The following is a 22,531-nucleotide window of genomic DNA, read 5'->3' on the forward strand; positions in this document are numbered from 1 at the left end:
CTCAGGACTGGGCATTCTCTCTTGAGTCAGGGAATCCGGCATTGCTTAATGTAGATGCATTTTTTCAATCGCTCGGATTATTGTATGACGAACCTAACTCTGTAGAGCATGCTGAGAAAACACTGTTGGCCCTGTGTCAGGGTCAGGAAGCGGCAGAATTATACTGCCAGAAATTTAGAAAATGGTCTGTGCTCACTAAATGGAATGAGGATGCTCTGGCAGCAATTTTCAGAAAGGGTCTTTCTGAAGCCCTTAAAGATGTTATGGTGGGGTTTCCCACGCCTGTTGGTTTGAGCGAATCTATGTCTCTGGCCATTCAGATTGATCGGCGCCTGCACGAACGCAAAGTGGTGCACCATATGGCAGTGTCCTCTAAGCAAAGTCCTGAGCCCATGCAATGTGATAGGATTTTGACTAGAGCGGAACAGAGGGGATACAGACGTCAGAATGGGCTGTGTTTTTACTGTGGTGATTCTGTTCATACTATTTCTGATTGCCCTAAGCGTATTAAGAGGGTCGCTAGATCTGTTACCATTAGTACTGTGCAGCCTAAGTTTCTCCTGTCTGTGACCCTGATTTGCTCATTGTCATCTTTTTCTGTCATGGCATTTGTAAATTCAGGCGCTGCTCTGAACTTATTGGACTTAGAATTCGCTAGGCGCTGTGGTTTTTCTTTGCAGCCTTTGCAGAGTCCCATACCCTTGAGGGGTATTGATGCTACACCATTGGCCAAGAATAAACCTCAGTACTGGACGCAGATGACTATGTACACGGCTCCTGCACATCAGGAAGATTGCCGTTTTCTGGTTTTGCATAATTTACATGATGTTGTTGTACTGGGTTTTCCATGGTTACAAGTACACAATCCAGTGCTGGATTGTAAATCAATGTCTGTGACTAGTTGGGGTTGTTAAGGGGTACATAGTGACGTTCCTTTGATGTCAATTTCCTCTTCCCCCTCTTCTGATGTTCCTGAAATTTTGTTAGATTTCCAGGATGTATTCGATGAGCCCAAGTCCAGTTCCCTTCCACCACACAGGGACTGTGATTGTGCTATTGACTTGATTCCTGGCTGTAAGTTCCCTAAGGGCCGACTTTTCAATCTGACTGTGCCAGAGCATGCCGCCATGCGGAGCTATGTTAAGGAGTCTTTAGAGAAGGGGCATATTCGGCCGTCTTCGTCACCATTGGGAGCGGGATTCTTTTTTGTTGCCAAGAAGGATGGCTCCTTAAGACCCTGTATTGATTATCACCTTCTTAATAAGATCACAGTCAAATTCCAATATCCTTTACCTTTGCTCTCTGATTTGTTTGCTAGGATTAAGGGGGCTATAGTTGGTTTACCAAGATTGACCTTCGAGGGGCATATAATCTTGCTCGTATTAAACAGGGTGACGAATGGAAGACTGCATTTAATACGCCCGAAGGCCATTTTGAATACCTTGTGATGCCATTTGGGCTCTCTAATGCTCCATCTATGTTCCAGTCTTTCATGCATGATATTTTCCGCAATTATCTTGACAAATTCCTGATTGTGTATTTGGATGATATTTTGATTTTTTCCGATGATTGGGAGTCTGATGTGAAGCAGGTCAGGATGGTATTCCAGATCCTTCGTGATAATGTTCTATTTGTGAAGGGGTCTAAGTGCCTATTTGGAGTTCAGAAGGTCTCTTTTTTGGGGTTTATTTTTTCTCCTTCGTCTATAGAAATGGATCCTGTTAAGGTCCAAGCCATTCATGACTGGATTCAACCCACATCTGTGAAGAGCCTTCAGAAATTTTTGGGCTTTGCTAATTTTTATCGCCGTTTCATTGCCAACTTCTCAAGTGTGGTTAAACCCCTGACCGATTTGACGAAGAAAGGCGCTGATGTGACTAATTGGTCCTCTGAGGCTGTTGAGGCCTTTCAGGAGCTTAAACGCCAATTTACTTCTGCCCCTGTGTTGCGTCAACCGGATGTTTCTCTTCCTTTTCAGCTTGAAGTTGACGCTTCTGAGATTGGGGCAGGGGTCGTTTTGTCACAGAGGAATTCTGATGGTTCCTTGATGAAGCCATGGGCCTTCTTTTCCCGAAAGTTTTCGCCTGCGGAACGCAATTATGATGTCAGCAATCGGGAGTTGTTGGCTATGAAGTGGGCATTTGAGGAGTGGCGACATTGGCTTGAGGGAGCCAAGCACCGCATTGTGGTCTTGACCGATCATAAGAATTTGATTTACCTTGAGTCGGCCAAGCGGCTGAACCCTAGACAGGCTCGGTGGTCCCTGTTTTTCTCCCATTTTGATTTTGTGGTCTCATATCTTCCAGGATCTAAGAATGTTAAGGCGGATGCCCTCTCTAGGAGTTTTTTGCCAGATTCTCCTGGAGTCCTTGAGCCTGTTGGCATTCTTAAGGAAGGGGTGATTCTTTCTGCCATCTCCCCTGATTTGCAGCGGGTGCTTCAGGAATTTCAGGCTGATAGGCCTGACCGCTGTCCTGTGGGGAAGCTGTTTGTTCCTGATAGATGGACGAGTAAGGTGATTTCTGAGGTCCATTGTTCAGTGTTGGCTGGTCATCCTGGGATTTTTGGTACCAGAGATTTGGTTGCTAGGTCCTTTTGGTGGCCTTCCTTGTCGCGTGATGTCCGTGCTTTTGTGCAGTCCTGTGGGACTTGCGCCCAAGCCAAGCCTTGCTGTTCCCGTGCTAGTGGGTTGCTTTTGCCTTTGCCCGTCCCGGAGAGGCCTTGGAAGCATATTTCCATGGATTTTATTTCGGATCTTCCTGTGTCCCAGAGGATGTCTGTTATCTGGGTGGTTTGTGACCGGTTCTCTAAAATGGTCCATTTGGTACTTTGCCTAAATTGCCTTCCTCCTCTGATTTGGTTCCATTGTTTTTTCAGCATGTGGTTCGTTTGCATGGCATTCCGGAGAATATTGTGTCTGACAGAGGTTCCCAGTTTGTTTCCAGGTTTTGGCGGGCCTTTTGTGCTAGGATGGGTATTGATTTGTCTTTTTCTTCGGCGTTCCATCCTCAGACCAATAGCCAAACTGAGCGAACTAATCAGACCTTGGAAACCTATTTGAGATGCTTTGTGTCTGCTGATCAGGATGATTGGGTGACTTTCTTGCCGTTGGCCGAGTTTGCCCTTAATAATTGGGCCAGTTCGGCTACTTTGGTTTCGCCTTTCTTTTGTAATTTTGGTTTCCATCCTCGTTTTTCTTCAGGGCAGGTTAAGCCTTCTGATAGTCCTGGTGTTGATTCTGTGATGGACAGGTTACAGCAGATTTGGGCTCATGTGGTAGACAATTTGATGTTGTCCCAGGAAAAGGCTCAGCGTTTTGCTAAGTGCCGTCGGTGTGTTGGTCCTCGGCATCGTGTGGGGGATTTGGTTTGGTTGTCCTCTCGTCATGTTCCCATGAAGGTTTCTTCCCCTAAGTTCAAGCCTCGGTTTATTGGTCCTTATAAGATTTCTGAGATTATCAATCCTGTGTCTTTTCGTTTGGCCCTTCCAACCTCTTTTGCCATCCACAATGTTTTCCATAGGTCTTTGTTGCGGAGATATGTGGTGCCCGTTGTTCCATCTGTTGATCCTCCTGCCCCGGTGTTGGTTGAGGGGGAGTTGGAATATGTGGTTGAGAAAATTTTGGATTCTCGTTTTTCGAGGCGGAAGCTTCAGTGTCTTGTCAAGTGGAAGGGTTATGGCCAGGAGGATAATTCTTGGGTTGTTGCCTCCGATGTTCATGCCGCCGATTTGGTTCGTGCTTTTCATTTGGCTCATCCTGATCGGCCTGGGGGCTCTGGTGAGGGTTCGGTGATGTCATGATATGTACTTTTGCCCTGTCCTGTATTTGAATAATATGCAATTTGATGTATGTAACTGTTCTCTGGTTTCTATTAGCTGTAATTTATGTATTGTCTTGTGCTGGGAGTTCACCTGTAACAATATGTCTCCTTCCCCCAATACTTGCAGCCCTAAGCTATAATGTAATTAAGCTTTGTCAATACCACTAGTGAAAGAATAGCCATTCTTCCTCACAGCAGGTGGCTAGTCAAATCTACATACTACATAGACTACGTGGAGCCCACCAGTCTAGAATCTTCTGGTGGACCCAACCATTGAATAGAAGGTGTGACCCCTACCCCCCTTCATGGGCGGATCCCAGGAGCTCAGACAATCCATTCTTATTTTGAGATCAGATGTGAGTTGATCCTTGAAGTAGAAGTAGTGGGAATTCTTAGCTGAGGCAAGACCCCACGCCCATCTGGGACTGCGGAAGCGAACGGGGCGAGACTTGGGCTGAGGACATATCTCGTCGTTCGTGGGATTGTTTTGGGATCATTTGGACTCGTCTGGACTATTGCTTTGTTACCTGGCACAAGGATTATCGGGAGGTGCCCCCGAACCTGTTCCATTGGACTAATTGTGGACTCTGTAGATCTACCTGCATGTGTTGTTCCAGCGTTCTTGATAATAAATCTGTGGAATCATCCCTTGGCCTGTTGTCCCTTCTTGCTCTGCCGTACACCCCGTCACAGGTGACCACTCCTTAAGGCGGGGGGGTACTGTTGTGAATTCCGCTCTTGGGCTCCTTCCGGTGGTTGTTAGTAGCATTTTTGTGAGTTCTGCTCTTTGGCTCCCTCCTGTGGTTTTTAGTGGTATGGCTGCTTCTTGGATTTGGCTTCAGCAGCTGTTTTCACTGATCGCCTTTCTGGCTCAGCTATATTAGTCTGGCCTTATCCCTCATTCAATGCCAGTTGTCAATTGTTCCTGCCTGGAGTCATTGCTCTTAGGACTTTCCTGACACTCTGACCAGTTCATCTAAAGCTAAGTCCTTGCTTGTCCTTTTGCGGTTCTCTTGTTGTGGACTTAGCACTTACTTTGTTTTTGTTCATTTGTCCAGCTTTTCAGTATGGATCTATTCAGTTAAGCTGGAAGCTCTGGGCAGCAGAGTTTGCCCTCCACACCTTTAGTCAGGTGTGGAGATTTTTGCATTTCTCTGCGGTGGACTTTTTCTAGTTTTTTTTACTGACCGCACAGCGTTCTTTTCTGTACTATTTCTATTTAGCTAGAAGTGGCCTCCTGTGCTAAATCTTGTTTCATACTACGTATGTCATGTCCTTCTCTCACAGTCATTATTTGTGGGGGGCTAATCTATCCTTTGGGGATTTTCTCTGAGGCAAGATAGTTTTCCTGCTTCTATCTTTAGGGGTAGTTCGCTCTTAGGCTGTGACGAGATGCCTAGGCCGAGTTAGGAGCATTCCATGGCTATTTCTAGTGTTGTGTTGAGCTTAGGGACTGCGGTCAGTATAGTTGCCACCTGCTTAGAGCTAGACGCATGTCGCTCCCTAATCACCAGATCATAACAAACAGGCATCTGAGCAGTTAATGCAGGCTATCTCCCTCACTAGATCATTCTCTTACGGAAAAAATAGAGGATGTGCATATTGAGGTGGGCCGTCTGCGGCATGATATGCAAGCCATGAGAGGCTGTATTTCGGAGGTTGAAATAAAAGTGTCTCATATAGAAGATACTATCACTCCTATGGAAGCTAAACTGACAAAAGCTGCTGGCTCCGTAAATGCTTGGAAACAAAAGGCAGATGATTTGGAAAACAGACTGCGACACAATAATATTTGAATTATCGATCTCCCGGAGCGATCGGAGGGTCAGCAACCCGAACAATTTCTGGAAGACTGGCTTTAGACCTCCCTGGGGGACGAATTCTCCTCAACATTCTCGGTGGAGAGGGCCCATAAGGTTCCAACGAGACCTCTCCCCCCTGGCACGTCTCCTCAATTGTAGGGACAGGGTTTCTATTCTTCGTCTGGCGCGGCAGAAGGGCCCAATCAAATTCAACAATGCCACCATATCGATTTTTCCGGACTTCTCCATGGAACTCCAAAAGCAGCGGGCACGATTTATGGACATCAGGAAGAAACTTAGAGATAAGAATATGATCTACTCCACGCTTCATCTAGCCCGGCTCCGTATTGTCCATGGGGGCTCCTCTTTATTCTTTGCCGACCCAGCGGAGGTAGCCGAATGGTTGCAGTCTCACAAGGGGTCCAATGTGAAAGACTCCTAATCTGGGTTCTTTGTCTAACGGCAATATAAATGGAGCTCTTCGTATGGGTGCGAAAGATGTCAACAATACCGGAGACTGAATTCAGTGAGGGTATCCCCTTTTCTATCTGACTGTAGGGGTATGGAAACATACTCCTCCATTGTTCAAATTTTGCTTGGTTTGGTTTTATATAACGGTTTTGATTGTTTGATGTGTACAGTTGTCGCCAATACTAATTTTTTGCTCTGTGTGATGTCTCTGAACCGCGCCTGAATAACAATGGTCTGGATACACATGATGAGAGCATTATACTGCCTCTGTACAAATCCCTAGTTAGACCGCACATGGAGTACTGTGTCCAGTTTTGGGCACCGGTGCTCAGGAAGGATATAATGGAACTAGAGAGAGTACAAAGGAGGGCAACAAAATTAATAAAGGGGATGGGAGAACTACAATACCCAGATAGATTAGCGAAATTAGGATTATTTAGTCTAGAAAAAAGACGACTGAGGGGCGATCTAATAACCATGTATAAGTATATAAGGGGACAATACAAATATCTCGCTGAGGATCTGTTTATACCAAGGAAGGTGACGGGCACAAGGGGGCATTCTTTGCGTCTGGAGGAGAGAAGGTTTTTCCACCAACATAGAAGAGGATTCTTTACTGTTAGGGCAGTGAGAATCTGGAATTGCTTGCCTGAGGAGGTGGTGATGGCGAACTCAGTCAAGGGGTTCAAGAGAGGCCTGGATGTCTTCCTGGAGCAGAACAATATTGTATCAAACAATTATTAGGTTCTGTAGAAGGACGTAGATCTGGGGATTTATTATGATGGAATATAGGCTGAACTGGATGGACAAATGTCTTTTTTCGGCCTTACTAACTATGTTACTATGTTACTATGTATTATTTTTCCTTTTACATATAAATATGGGATCTGAAGTTAAATGTATGACCTGGAACATACGGGGTATTAAGACTCCTCGGAAGAAAATCAAGGTATTTTCGCAGATTAAAATATATAGGCTAGAGATGTGGTTCGTTGTATGCAAAAGCCGTGGGTTCAACGGTCCCTCCATTAATTTCATACCAGCTACTCAAGAGGGGTCTCTTTGCTGATACACAGGGATGTTAGATGGGAGGCCAGGGAAGCACGGCGAGATCCTGAGGGCCGCTTTCTCTTTGTGCATGCATTCATTAACTCGCGTGAATATGTGATATTGTGTGTCTATAACCCTCCCCCCGCTAACATGTCGGTTCTCGGTATGGCAATGTGCTTCTCCTTAAAATATCCAGATGCTAATGTTATTTGTATAGGGGACTTTAATCTAGTCATGGATCATTGCATGGACAGATTGAGACTAGATGATACAGTATCCGGGGAGTCTTTACCTCAGCCCCCTTCCCAATTGGCACGGTTTATGGATGGCAGCGGTTGGCTGGACTTATGGAGAATGAGTCACCCGGAGGTTAGGGGGTACACTTGCCACTCATCTACTAAGCAATCTTTATCTCGTATAGACTAAATATTTGGATCTAGTGGCTTGGCATTATGGGTGGGTAGTGTTAAACATGGCAATAGAGGGATTTCGGACCACAGTCCGGTTACTCTTAAACTTAAATATGTGCAGTCCAATAATAATAGATCCTGGAAATTGAACCCCTTTTGGTTGAAATTAACAGATTCTAGTGATAGGACGATTGACCAGTTAAATTGTTTCATTTTAACACATCTGGAACCCCAGAATCTTGGTTTATTTTGGGATACCCTAAAGGCATATTTGAGGGGGTGCTTGTCCTCTACAATCTCCTACATCAAAAGGGTAACGGCGAGGGAGGATGATGAGATGGAGCAGCGATTAAAGGACTCGGAGGCCACATATATAGCTAATCAGACTAGCAGTAACAGGGTTGAATGGCTTACTTCCCAGAGGTTGTATACCCAGCATGCAGACGCTAAGTCGAAACGCAAATTATTTTTCACCCGTCAGTCCTACTTTGAGCTGGGGAATCAGGCCAGTACACTCCTGGCTTTCTTAGTGCGCCAACATAACACCTCCAATACAAAATTGCAGATTCGTGCACTTGATGGCTCATTAGTATCCTCTACTGATGAAATACTTCAATGTTTTCATGATTTTTATAAATCATTATATAAATCTAGTAGCGGTTTTGATGTCCATGAATGTTTGGATTACTTATCAGATATAACGTTCCCCTCATTGAGCCCATCCCAACAAGCCTTTATGGATGCTGAGTTTACTTTGGAGGAAGTAGAATATGCTATAGCGGATATGGCTACTGGGAAGGCCCCGGGACCTGATGGGTTTCCCAATGAGCTGTATAGAAAATACCGAGATAAGTTGGCACCACTTCTATTGAAGGTACTCAGGGGAATATGGGAGGGAGAGTCTGTGCCTGAAACGTTTTATGATGCCTACATTATTGTGCTCAGGAAAGAGGGGAAGGATCCTCTGGATTGTCCATCGTATCAACCTATATCTCTAGTGAACGTAGATTATAAAATCTTTACTAAAATTCTGGCTACCAGGCTGAATACTATCATATTAGATCTTATACACCCGGACCAAGCTGGCTTTATGCCTGGAAAAAGTACTTCCATCAATATTAGGCGGGTTCAGTCGGTCATCCAATATAGCTCTCTAGAATCAGATAATAAATGGGCATTGGCATCGCTGGACGCAGCTAAAGCTTTTGATTCCCTTGAGTGGTCCTTCCTCTCTGCATGTTTGCAGAAGTACGGTTTTGGGGACAAATTTCTGAGAGGGATAGGTACCTTATATGCGAAACCCAGGGCGCGTATGGTTGTGAATAACTATATCTGAGCCTTTTTCTTTACATAGGGGAACTCGCCAAGGATGCCCTTTTTCCCCGGCTCTATTTGCCCTGGCGATAGAGGCTTTGGCAATACGGATGAGGTCCTTCATTGACATCAAGGGGATACACATAGCGGATCGAGTGGACATTATTGGTCTTTATGCTGATGATATGGTGATGTTTATGGATCAAACAGAGGATACGTTGCCAAAAGTAATAACGATCATAGACAAATTTAGCAAATTCTCCGGTCTTAATATAAATTGGGATAAATCTGCCCTGATGCCTCTTTCTCATACCCCAATGTCACGCCTCGAAACGGTCTCGTCGTTGCCCATCGTCTCCAATTTCAAATATCTGGGAATCCATATGTCTCAACGTAGTCAACTTGATCTACAATTTAATATTTAGCCATTATTGGATTTGGTTAAATCCAAATTTGCTACCTGGGATAAGCTCCCACTCTCTGTAGCTGGTCGTATCAATCTGATCAAAATGATACTGCTCCCCAAATTAAGTTATTGCTTTCAACACAGTGCTGTCCCAATACCTAAATCCCTCTTTGTGACTCTAAACTCCCTCATTACGTCTTTCATATGGGGGAAGACTAGGCCTAAACTTAGGCTATCTGCTCTGCAGAGGCCGAAACAGGGGGGCAGGGCGGCTTTGCCGGACTTCTACTTATATTATCTTGCCGGGCAGGCTTAGGCTGCTTTCACACATCAGGTTTTTTGCCAGATGCGGCGTCGCGCCGCATCGCCGGATCCGTTTTTTTTTTCAAAGAAACCGGAGGCAACCGGACGAGCCGGATCCGTTTTTTTAGCCGGATCCGGCAAAAAACTCGGCTCTGTGGAAGGCTCTCGGCTCTGTGGAAGGCTCTCGGCTCTGTGGCAGGCTCTCGGCTCTCAGCTCTGTGGCAGGCTCTCAGCTCTGTGGCAGGCTCTCGGCTCCCGGCTCTGTGGCAGGCTCTCAGCTCTGTGGAAGGCTCTCGGCTCTCAGCTCTGTGGCAAGCTCTCGGCTCTGTGGAAGGCTCACGGCTCTGTGGAAGGCTCTCAGCTCTGTGGCAGGCTCTCAGCTCTGTGGAAGGCTCTCAGCTCTGTGGAAGGCTCTCGGCTCCCGGCTCTGTGGCAGGCTCTCAGCTCTGTGGAAGGCTCTCGGCTTTCAGCTCTGTGGCTGGCTCTCGGCTCCCAGCTCTGTGGCAGGCTCTCAGCTCTGTGGCAGGCTCTCAGCTCTGTGGCAGGCTCTCTGGCTCCTTCCATCTTGGCACGGTGTGGCAGGGTGTTGGCTCTTCTGCTTTTGGGCTGGAAATGGCTGAAGGCCTCATGGCCCTGCTTTATATATAGTCCAGGGGGCTGATCAAAGTTTTTTGAGCATGCTCAGTGTAAAAAGCCGGATACGGCCGCCGGATCCGACTTTTTCCGGATACGGCGCTTTCCGGCATCCATAGACATGCATTGTTGTAAAAAGCCGGAAAGACCGGATCCGGCCTTTCCGGCTTTTTCGCCGGAGACAAAAAACGTTACAGTACACGTTTTTTCCAGACGCCGGAATCGACTTGACGCCGGATCCGGCATCAGACCGGAAGGAACACTGGGCTATCAGGCGCCATCCGGAACCAATAATATTCAATGGGGGAAATGCCGGATCCGGCTTCTCCGGTTTTCTATTCCGTTTTTTATCGGAAGAGCCGGAATTCACCTGAAACAAAAAACCTGATTTGTGAAAGCAGCCAAAGATGATAAATAAATGGATGCCCAATAACTCTCGCCCTAAAGGCCCCTTCACATTAAGCGACGCTGCAGCGATACCGACAACGATCCGGATCGCTGCAGCGTCGCTGTTTGGTCGCTGGAGAGCTGTCACACAGACAGCTCTCCAACGACCAACGATGCCGGTAACCAGGGTAAACATCGGGTTACTAAGCGCAGGGCCGCGCTTAGTAACCCAATGTTTACCCTGGTTACCATCCTAAAAGTAAAAAAAACAAACACTACATACTTACCTACAGCTGTCTGTCCTCCAGCGCTGTGCTCTGCACTCCTCCTGTACTGGCTGTGAGCACAGCGGCCGGAAAGCAGAGCGGTGACGTCACCGCTCTGCTTTCCGGCTGACCGACGCTCACAGCCAGTGCAGGAGGAGTGCAGAGCACAGCGCTGGGGACAGACAGCGGTAGGTAAGTATGTAGTGTTTGTTTTTTCTTTTAGGATGGTAACCAGGGTAAACATCGGGTTACTAAGCGCGGCCCTGCGCTTAGTAACCCGATGTTTACCCTGGTTACCAGTGAAGACATCGCTGGATCGGTGTCACACACGCCGATCCAGCGATGTCAGCAGGGAGTCCAGTGACGAAATAAAGTTCTGGACTTTCCTCAGCGACCAACGATCTCCCAGCAGGGGCCTGATCGTTGGTCGCTGTCACACATAGCGATTTCCTTAACGATATCGTTGCTACGTCACAAAAAGCAACGATATAGTTAACGATATCGTTATGTGTGAAGGTACCTTAACTCTGAGAGTCATCTGCTTTATTCTGCCCAGATCGATTGTCCGCTGGGGTTTATAGAGCTGGAGAAAGTTAGTGTTCCTCGTCTGCTGCCTTTACTCCGGTTGGCACGATCAACATGGAGGCAATATAAAAAAAAAAAATCACTAAATTTGTAGATATAGTAGCGGAAATGCCACTGTGGAATAACAGTTATTTCCCAGGACTATTGGGCCACCCGTCCACGGAATTTTGGATATCGCATGGTGTTCTCTCAGTAGGCAATATACATAACCAGGGGATTTTTACCTCCTTTGAACAATTACAAAATACTTATAATATCCCGAGGTCTCAATTTTTCCGCTATTTACAATTAAGATCAACCTTTCAATCGCACATGCGGAATATGGGTACAGGTCGAGCTATTTCATCTTTACCTTTAATAGGAATTCTCAATTTGCAAGGTCCTCAGGGACTTATTTCCTCTTTATATACTTATCTGTTATACATAGGAGGGGGGTCTATTATAGATTCTATTAGGGGGAAATTGGAGGGGCTTTTTCCTGATACACTGGGGGAAGAATGGGATGATATTTTGGAATCTCCAACTAAAGTTTCCCAATCAATTAATAATAGGATGACTCAGTTGTACATCATGTACCAATCCTATCTGACCCCGACTCGTCTTTTTAAAATGGGTCGCCTCCACTCGTCAGATTGTCCGAGATGTCATTCCAGTGATGCAGATTTCAATCATATGATTTGGAGGTGTCCTATTATTTTTCACTATTGGAAAGAGGTGACGACATTATTGACATCCTTGTTGTCGATTCCTGTAGCACTTGAGCCATTGATGTTTATTTGGGGTGTGGGATGCGGAAATCTGGGATCATTACACTGGGATTTTTCTGCGAGAAACACTGTTTATGGCGCGAAAGGTGCTAGCATTGCGATGGATGGGTGGTTCTTGCCCATCTCTTAGAGCTTGGGTTGATTTAGTGAACTCAATTATCCCATATGAACGAACATTATATCAGAATAGAGGATGTCCAGATAAATTTGAGAAAATATGGGGTAGATAGAAGTCTTCTTATCAAACTCTATAATCTATAACAATTTCATATATATGTAAGAAGTAGGGTCCGTGGCTTTGGGGGCATTGCTTGCAGGGTGAAAGTTATGCGTACTTTTCTTTTTGGTGGCGTTCTATTAGTAGTTAATGTAGTTAAGGTTACACAATAGGAGATTTATAGGATACTAGTGATCGACATTTGTTATTCTTGTAATATTCCAGTCGTGATGATGCATTGTAATTATTTGTATTTTATGTTATAATTGATAAGGATGGATACGAATGCAAATGTGTGTATTGTATGATTTATTTTGCAATAACGAATTTTAAAAAAAGAGTCTCTTCAGGAGGACTATCAGCTGTATATCCACCAGACTTCTGCACAACACAACTGATGGTCCCAACGCCATTAATAAGGCAAGAAATCCCACTTATTAAACCTGACAGGGCACACTTGTGAAATGAAAACCATTCCCGGTGGCTACCTCTTGAAGCTCATCAACAGAATGCCAAGAGTGTGCAAAGCGGTAATCAAAGCAAAAGATGGCTACTTTAAAGAACCTAGAATATAAGACATATTTTTAGTTGTTTCACACTTTTTTGTTAAGTACAGTCATGGCCAAAAGTATTGACACCCCTGCAATTCTGTCAGATAACACTCAGTTTCTTCCTGAAAATGATTGCAATCACAAATTCTTTGGTATTATTATCTTCATTTAATTTGTCTTAAATGAAAAAACACAAAAGAGAATGAAGCAAAAAGCAAAACATTGATCATTTCACACAAAACTCCAAAAATGGGCCAGACAAAAGTATTGGCACCCTCGGCCTAATACTTGGTTGCACAACCTTTAGCCAAAATAACTGCGACCAAACGCTTCCGGTAACCATCAATGAGTTTCTTACAATGCTCTGCTGGAATTTTAGACCATTTTTCTTTGGCAAACTGCTCCAGGTCCCTGATATTTGAAGGGTGCCTTCTCCAAACTGCCATTTTTAGATCTCTTCACAGGTGTTCTATGGGATTCAGGTCTGGACTCATTGCTGGCCACCTTAGAAGTCTCCAGTGCTTTCTCTCAAACCATTTTCTAGTGCTTTTTGAAGTGTGTTTTGGGTCATTGTCCTGCTGGAAGACCCATGACCTCTGAGGGAGACCCAGCTTTCTCACACTGGGCCCTTCATTATGCTGCAAAATTTGCCATGCACACGGTCAAGCAGTCCAGTGCCAGAGGCAGCAAAGCAACCCCAAAACATCAGGGAACCTCCGCCATGTTTGACTGTAGGGACCATGTTCTTTTCTTTGAATGCCTTTTTTTCTCCTGTAAACTCTTTGTTGATGCCTTTGCCCAAAAAGCTCTACTTTTGTCTCATCTGACCAGAGAACATTCTTCCAAAAGGTTTTAGGCTTTTTCAGGTAAGTTTTGGCAAACTCCAGCCTGGCTTTTTTATGTCTCGGGGTAAAAAGTGGGGTCTTCCTGGGTCTCCTACCATACAGTCCCCTTTCATTCAGACACCGACGGATAGTACGGGTTGACACTGTTGTACCCTCGGACTGCAGGGCAGCTTGAACTTATTTGGATGTTAGTCTAGGTTCTTTATCCAGCATCCGCACAATCTTGTGTTGAAATCTCTTGCCAATTTTTCTTTTCCGTCCACATCTAGGGAGGTTAGCCACAGTGCCATGGGCTTTAAACTTCTTGATGACACTGCGCACGGTAGACACAGGAACATAAAGGTCTTTGGAGATGGACTTGTAGCCTTGAGATTGCTCATGCTTCCTCACAATTTGGTTTCTCAAGTCCTCAGACAGTTCTTGGGTCTTCTTTCTTTTCTCCATGCTCAATGTGGTACACACAAGGACACAGGACAGAGGTTGAGTCAACTTTAATCCATGTCAACTGGCTGCAAGTGTGATTTAGTTATTGCCAACACCTGTTAGGTGCCACAGGTAAGTTACAGGTGCTGTTAATTAAACAAATTAGAGAAGCATCACATGGTTTTTCGAAAGGTGCCAATACTTTTGTCCACCCCCTTTTTTATATTTGGTGTGGAATTATATCCAATTTGGCTTTAGGACAATTCTTTTTGTGTTTTTTCATTTAAGACAAATTACATGAAGATAATAATAACAAAGAATTTGTGATTGCAATCATTTTCAGGAAGAAATTGAGTATTATCTGACAGAATTCCAGGGGTGTTAATACTTTTGGCCATGACTGTATATAATTCCACATGTGTTAATTCACAGTTTTGATGCCTTCTGCGTGAATGTGCAATTTTTATAGTCATGAAAATACAGAAAAATCTTTGAATGAGGTGTGTCCAAACTTTTGGTCTGTACTGTATATATATATATATATATATATGTGTCTCACTGACATATATATACACACATCTACCTATACTATGTGTAGACATTTATTTTATCTCTTCTATTCTAATCTGTGTGATTTTACTGTACACCGCACTGAATTACCGGCTTTTCTATAGAACACCGGTGCTTATTTCTTGCAAGTCACACGCATGGTCCGTGTGTAATCCGTGTTTTTCTCGCCCCCATAAACTTTCATTGGTGGATTTTTTGCGCAATACGCTGACAAACGCAGCATGCTGCGATTTACTCAGCCCGCAAAATACGGCGGAGAAATATACGGCAGATAGGAGCTGCCCCATAGAGAAACATTGGTCCGTGTGCAATGCGGTGTTTTTGCGCCTCTCGTTCGTCCATATTCCTCTCCAGTGTGACCCCGGCCTAAGAGGAATTCTAAAAGAAAAGTGAACAGGTCTGTGAGTGATAGGCTGGCTGGTAGGTGATTAAATACTTATTTTATGCAATAAAACGCAATTTTATTATTTAAAAATTATACAATGTGATTTTCTGTTTTTTTATTTTTAGAATCTGTCTCTCACAGTTGAAGTTTACCTACGATAATTACAGACCTCTCCATTCTTTGTAGGTGGGAAAACAGCAGTGTATGAAATACTTGTTACCCAGTGTATGTCAGTATGTGTCAGAATTCGTGGGATCCATTGAAGCATTCCATTATTACCTCAAAGTAACACTGGTCAGAACTGGGTGAAAGGGTTAAAATAGCATCCCTTTAAGAGGAATCCCCACTATATCAGTCCCTCAAAGTCACTTCAAAATTGAATAGGTCCCGAAAAACCTTGAGTTTTGCATATTGCCTTAAAATAATGAAAAATTACTAAACTACTAAACTTTTAACCCTTCAAACAAAATAAAAGGATGTTTGAAAAATTATGGACATCGAAGACATAAGGTAACTGTATCTGTAAAAAATTTTATGTAGTGTAACTATACGGTTTACAGGTATAAACATTCAAAGCTGGAATATTGCATATTTTTACTTAAATTTATTACCAAAATAAAGAACAACATAAGGAAAAAAATATTTTCATTATAACTGGGATATGAGACATTCCATCATTTTTTTTCTTACTTTGTTAAGTGAAAATATACATAAGAACAAACACACAAAAAAAACAGGAGTACGCGTTATTACACTGGTTTATAAAATTAAAAGCAACATTGTATGAATTAGTAGCGCTCATTCCCATGTCTGGTCATAAACCGTCCAGCAATGTTACACTGTGGTTATATATTTCACATACATCTAACCACACATTCTAACTTGGTATCTCAGGACACATTTACTGGATCGCATATACAGTGCCTACAAGTAGTATTCAACCCCCTGCAGATTTAGCAGGTTTACACATTTGGAATTAACTTGGCATTGTGACATTTGGACTGTAGATCAGCCTGGAAGTGTGAAATGCTCTGCAGCAAAAAAGAATGTTATTTTTTTTTTTTTTTTAAATTGTGAAAAGTCTTTTCAGAGGGTCATTTATTATTCAACCCCTCAACCCACCAGAATTCTGTTTGGTTCCCCTAAAGTATTAAGAAGTAGTTCAGGCAAAAAGAACAATGAGCTTCACATGTTTGGATTAATTATCTCTTTTTCCAGCCTTTTCTGACTATTTAAGACCCTCCCCAAACTTGTGAACAGCACTCATACATGGTCAACATGGGAAAGACAAAGGAGCATTCCAAGGCCATCAGAGACAAGATCGTGGAGGGTCACAAGGCTGGCAAGGGGTACAAAACCCTTTCCAAGGAGTTGGGCCTACCTGTCTCCACTGTTGGGAGCATCATCCGGAAGTGGAAGGCTTATGGAACTACTGTTAGCCTTCCACGGCCTGGACAGCCTTTGAAAGTTTCCTCCCGTGCCGATCTCAGGCTTGTCCAAAGAGTCAAGGCTAACCCAAGAACAACAAGGAAGGAGCTCCGGGAAGATCTCATGGCAGTGGGGACATTGGTTTCAGTCAATACCATAAGTAACGTACTCCACCGCAATGGTCTCCGTTCCAGACGAGCCCGTAAGGTACCTTTACTTTCAAAGCGTCATGTCAAGGCTCGTCTACAGTTTGCTCATGATCACTTGGAGGACTCTGAGACTGACTGGTTCAAGGTTCTCTGGTCTGATGAGACCAAGATCGAGATCTTTGGTGCCAACCACACACGTGACGTTTGGAGACTGGATGGCACTGCATACGACCCCAAGAATACCATCCCTACAGTCGAGCATGGTGGTGGCAGCATCATGCTGTGGGGCTGTTTCTCAGCCAAGGGGCCTGGCCATCTGGTCCGCATCCATGGGAAGATGGATAGCACGGCCTACCTGGAGATTTTGGCCAAGAACCTCCGCTCCTCCATCAAGGATCTTAAGATGGGTCGTCATTTCATCTTCCAACAAGATAACGACCCAAAGCACACAGCCAAGAAAACCAAGGCCAGGTTCAAGAGGCAAAAAATGAAGGTGTTGCAGTGGCCTAGTCAGTCTCCTGACCTTAACCCAATTGAAAACTTGTGGAAGGAGCTCAAGATTAAAGTCCACATGAGACACCCAAAGAACCTAGATAACTTGGAGAAGATCTGCATGGAGGAGTGGGCCAAGATAACTCCAGAGACCTGTGCCGGCCTGATCAGGTCTTATAACAGACGATTATTAGCTGTAATTGCAAACAAAGGTTATTCCACAAAATATGGGTTGAATAATAATTGACCCACACTTTTATGTTTAAAATTTACAAAAATTTAACTGAGAAACAAAACTTTTTGGTTTGTAAGATTTATGCATCTGTTAATAAATCCTGCTCTTGTTTGAAGTTTGAAGGCTCTAACTTATTTGCATCTTATTAAACCTCCATCACAAGGGGTGTGATCAAAGAATGAAAAAATTGATCTCCACAACGGCACTACATAAAATATCAATTTATTACATTTATATAAACAACAATAAAAAACATTAAATGACTACATAGATAGAAGGGTACAATTCCTCAACATAAGAGGGACTATTAGCCTGAATTAAGCACCACAATACCAGGCCAGACAAAACCAACTAAGAGTTGGGCCACATACAATAGCTGGATGTTTATAGGGGGATAAACTGATAAATAACAGCGTGTCCCAGCTCTATTGGACTCCTAAGAAATCTACATACAAATGCTAGTAAGTGGTTAGCACCCCCAGTAGGGAGATGCATGCGCTTATATCATGGTCTCCACCCCATTTCATATACAGCAAAATGCAGCGGTAAAATATAGAGGCATATTACCTAAAACTGGACCTGGTGTGTGCTCCTTGGCGTCCCTCTGCCCCGACACGTGTTTCGCTGTAGCTTCTTCTGGAGGCGTGTCAGGGCAGGGGGTAAGCCGGTTTATATATACCTGAGTCTACCGTTCATTGGGCAATTAACATTTCGGAACCTTCACCAGCTGTGCAGGTAGTGCGTGCATTGGACGGGAGATCGCTGTGTGGAAAAAACTCAACAACTTCCGTCCCTTGTACGGAACTGGAAGTGTCACCCGGCTATCCCTAGTGTAGTTGCCGTACAGATGCCTCGGCTCACTGAGTACCACCCCCTGTACGGAAACCGGAAATACCGGAAGTGTTCGGGAGCCGGGCACTGTACGGACAGAGAGGATGACAGGAAAAAGCGGCGCATGAGCCGATGGGCAGATAAAGCTAAAATGGTGAGTCGGATCACGGACTGGGGATCAGGAGCGTCGGGTCGTACAAGTCCGACTCCGAAACTCCGTTCTCCAATAGTCCGCTAGACGCCCTCACCGCTGGTCCCCCATCTGGTCATGCGCACATCCTGACAAAGGAAGCATAAAAATGTCATAGTGAACTGTATGTATGGGGAAAAGCTTGGACACTAGAGCTTATACAACGGATCCCTATAGTGTATTACTAATAAAAGAATCTAAATTTAAATGCTGTCCCCAATACCTCCAAAAATAGACTATAAAGTGCAACCTTGGTTAATCTAACACTAATAAAAAATTTTTATCTGAAAACAGACCATAAATATTGTGCCCTTTAGGGTATATAATACAATAATATACATAATGCATAAATACATATTCTCCATGCTGTGACATTACTAAATTTCTAGAAAGCTAATAGAAAGAGAGAAAAAAAAAAAAAAAAAAAAAACACAACAGAGGAAACATCTATTTAGCAATGTGTATGATCCCTAGTGGGAATATAACCAACCTACAATAAAAAACCATCAATAATATGATATAATAATCCCCTGTCTCCCAAGGCAATATGTTGGCCCAAGTTCATATCTTGATCTTAATCCGGTCTCTGATCCTGGGATATTGGTCCCGCTTCCCATACGCGATTTCCTCAAAATTCCGCTCCACAATGCTAGCACGAACCACAGCACTCCCGTCTCTAAGAACAGCAGTCATCAGGACAGATGTAAGTCTATACTGTAACCAAACATTTAAAAGATAAAATGAATAAAACAACCGACAAACATGGAAAATTAAAAACATACCCCAATGTGGAAAAAGACCACACTTGAGAATAACTATGACCCCCTGCCTATCTACTTCCTCAGAAAATTTACAAAAATGCACCAAAACCAAAGCCCTCATTTAGACCCTGAGGTACCAATGTTCCCAAACGATAAATCCATTGGCATTCTTTTTTGGCCAATCTTTTGCCAATATCACCCCCTCTAGGTCCCAGATCTAGCTTGTCAATTCCTGTAAATACTAGTAATCTAGAATTGCATTGATGGTAACGCTTAAAATGTTTAGGGAGGGTCTTCAGTGTGGCATCATCAATGGCCGTTTTAGCCTTGTCAATATCAAGACAGTGCTCCCGCACCCTGATCTTGAGCTCACGGCTCGTCATCCCGATATAAACCTTTCCACAAGGGCATTCGGCATGATATATGATGCCCTTGGATGAGCATGTAATATGCGTTCTTATATCAAAGGTTCTTGAATTGTCGTGATTTTTGAAGATGGTACTTTTTTTCATATTGGCACAGCCTTTGCAGATGCCACACGGAAAGAAACCCCTCCTATATGTAGCTCTTTCATAGCTAGTTTTTCTCTTAGGATCATAAGTGCTATGTACCAGCATGTCCCTTAAGCTGGGGGCCCTCCGAGCTACTAGGGACGGTTGCTCAGGCAAGATTTTTTTCAAAGTTGGATCTGTGAGCAAGATTTTCCAATGTTTCTGTACTATTTCACGTAAATCATTCCATTCAGTGCTATAGTTGGTAATAAATCTTACCTGATTGTCCTGTTCTTTGTTCGTAGATGAAGATTGATTTTTATATAATAATTGTTGTCTCGGGGTGTTTTTTGCCCTCCAATAACCCCTTTGTATGACACGCCGGTTATAGCCTCTGTCCTTGAATCTGCTTCTTAGTAATTCGGCCTGTTCCTCAAATTGCTCGTCCTCCGAGCAGATCCTCTTAATACGAAGAAATTGGCCAATTGGTATGCTGTTCGTTGTTGATCTGGGATGTAGAGATGATGCATGCAACAGGGAGTTGGTTGCGGTGGACTTCCGGAATACTGTGGTGGATAAATACCCCTCAGTAGATGCTGAAATGAGTAAGTCCAGAAATTCGATTTTACGTCCGAATTTGTACGTCAACCTGATGTTCCTATCATTTTGATTTAGCTTACTCATAAGGGCCTCAAGTTCATCCACCGTGCCTTCCCAAATGAACAGGATGTCGTCAATGAAGCGAATCCAATTCTGGATTCGCTCCACCCCTTCAATCTCATTTTCCTGGAAAATGGACCATTCCCAGGCACCCATAAAAAGATTGGCGTACGAGGGGGCACAAGAGGCCCCCATCGCCGTGCCCTGCAATTGCAGGTACACCTTCCCTGCAAACATGAAGGCATTATGCGTAAGGATAAATCTCAATAGCTCTAAGATGAATTTAGATGTTTCCCCGTCAATATTACTCTGAGCTAGATATTTTCCTACTGCCTGTAGGCCATCTGCATGACAGATGCTAGAATATAAGGCCTCAACATCGGCCGTAACCAAAATCATGTTTTCATTAAGCTGTATACCCTCCAAATGCCCCAAAGCGGCAGTGGTGTCCTTAATATATGACGGTAGTTGTGTGACCAGTGGTTTCAGATAGTATTCCACTATATTACAAATGATCTCACACAGCCCTTCGCTTGCCGCCACAATTGGTCTTCCCGGAGGATCATCCGGGTTTTTGTGGACTTTGGGCACTAAATATAAAGTCGCCAATCTCGGTTGTAACTTGGTATATGTGTCTAGGAGTTTCTTTGGGATGACATTGCCCTCAACAGCGTTTGTGAGGATATCTATTAATTCCTCCTTAAATCTACCCATAGGGTTATAGGCAAGTGTTTTATATTCATTGGGGTTAGATAATAATCTCTCTGCCTGGGTTTCGTACATATGGTTAGGCCATATGATGACATTGCCCCCTTTGTCTGCAATTTTGAAGACAACGTCATCCCAACTTTTTAATTCCCTCAGCGCCACTCTCTCCTCTCTAGTGAGATTATCAACGTAAAAGTGATTAGGTTTAGATTTCATATCCTCTATTTCACTAGCAACTATTTTGGTAAAAGTATCTATGGCTGGAACTAGTGTAAGAGGTGGGAACTTATTGAATTTGCTGATTAAGTTGGTAGGAAACTTACTGATCCCAGCACTGTTTTCCTCCAGTAAGGCCATAAGTGCATCCAACGCCTCTCGTTCTCCATCTTCTTCCAAATTCTCCCCCAAAGTGTCCCTATGATGTAGTTTTTTCAATACGAGTTTCCTCGCAAAAAGATGGAGGTCTTTGATGGTTATGAACGAATCTAAGTGAGAAGATGGAGAAAAATTCAAACCCTTCTGCAACACCTTTTCCTGGGCTATGGTCAGTATATGTGTAGATAAATTAATTACCTTTACATGATCTCCTTTTTGATTGTAACTGCCTTGAGTAGATCCCTTTTTGGTGAACTGCCGGGTTTTAGGTCCATTGTATCCACTATAATTAGGGCGATCACCACCTTCACTTATGGATGAGCCAGATGTAATAGATGAACTTCTTGATGCACTCGGTCTAATAGATGTTTTGTTTGTTTGCCACTTAAATATTTTATTGGTTTCAAAATCCACTAGGTCCCTCTCGTATTTTTTCCGTTTATTTTGGGATATGACCCCTTCCCATTTCTCAATTTCTTTATCCAGCTTCCCAATCATTTCCTGGAAGAGCTCGGTGCTGAGATCCTGCTGCAACGTCCTTTGTAGGGACTCAATCTCTGTCTCGATGGTTTTTAAAGTATTGGTGTTGTTCTCGATGATGATCTTCATAAACTCAAAGGAGCACATATTTGCTGCCTTTATCCATCTTTCTTTAAGAGATTCATCATCCAAGTTGAATGTGGGAAATAAATGTACTCGTAAGCCTCTCGGGATAATTTGTTGGGAGACATAATTTTCCAAAGTAATCTTTGTCCACCAAATCTTGATTTTCCTGTGCACTATGTTTTTGTAATTTTTAATATTTTCTTGTTGACTATAAGATGAGGAAGTAGGAAGAGGACCTGCACCCTTCTTAAACATGCTGGTTGCTTTCGCTTGCCAGGAACTTTCCTTGGCCATGAAATCCATCTATGTGATCTATGTTTAAACAACAGCCAATACTGTAATATATACACAACTACTTGCTCTCCAATAAACACAACATATTGCCCCCCAACCACAGGG

At 43.7% G+C, this 22,531-nt stretch overlaps 1 protein-coding gene across 1 annotated transcript; it reads right to left on the reverse strand.

Moving 5' to 3' along the window:
* Positions 1-17,716: 17,716 nt before the first annotated feature.
* Positions 17,717-22,491, reverse strand: LOC138645812 (uncharacterized). Its single transcript, XM_069735328.1, has 3 exons — positions 21,475-22,491; positions 20,063-20,379; positions 17,717-19,245 (listed from the first exon to the last, which is right to left on the reverse strand). Exons 1-3 carry the CDS (start codon positions 22,433-22,435, stop codon positions 19,093-19,095), a joined length of 1,431 nt encoding a protein of 476 aa, XP_069591429.1. The 5' UTR covers positions 22,436-22,491; the 3' UTR covers positions 17,717-19,092.
* Between the last annotated feature and the right edge of the window lie 40 nt (positions 22,492-22,531).

The sequence above is a fragment of the Ranitomeya imitator genome, chromosome 7 (genome assembly GCF_032444005.1).
Source record: "Ranitomeya imitator isolate aRanImi1 chromosome 7, aRanImi1.pri, whole genome shotgun sequence".
NCBI lineage: Eukaryota > Metazoa > Chordata > Amphibia > Anura > Dendrobatidae > Ranitomeya > Ranitomeya imitator.

Excerpts from the sequence above, each read along its gene's own strand:
- LOC138645812 (XM_069735328.1), bottom strand. The coding sequence starts at position 22,435 with ATGGATTTCATGGCCAAGGAAAGTTCCTGGCAAGCGAAAGCAACCAGC. Across the intron at positions 20,380-21,474 it reads GGAAAACAGTGCTGGGATCA|CATCTACTGAGGGGTATTTA; the intron begins GTAAGTTTCCTA and ends TACTCATTTCAG. Across the intron at positions 19,246-20,062 it reads ACAAAGAACAGGACAATCAG|TATAGACTTACATCTGTCCT; the intron begins GTAAGATTTATT and ends GTTTGGTTACAG.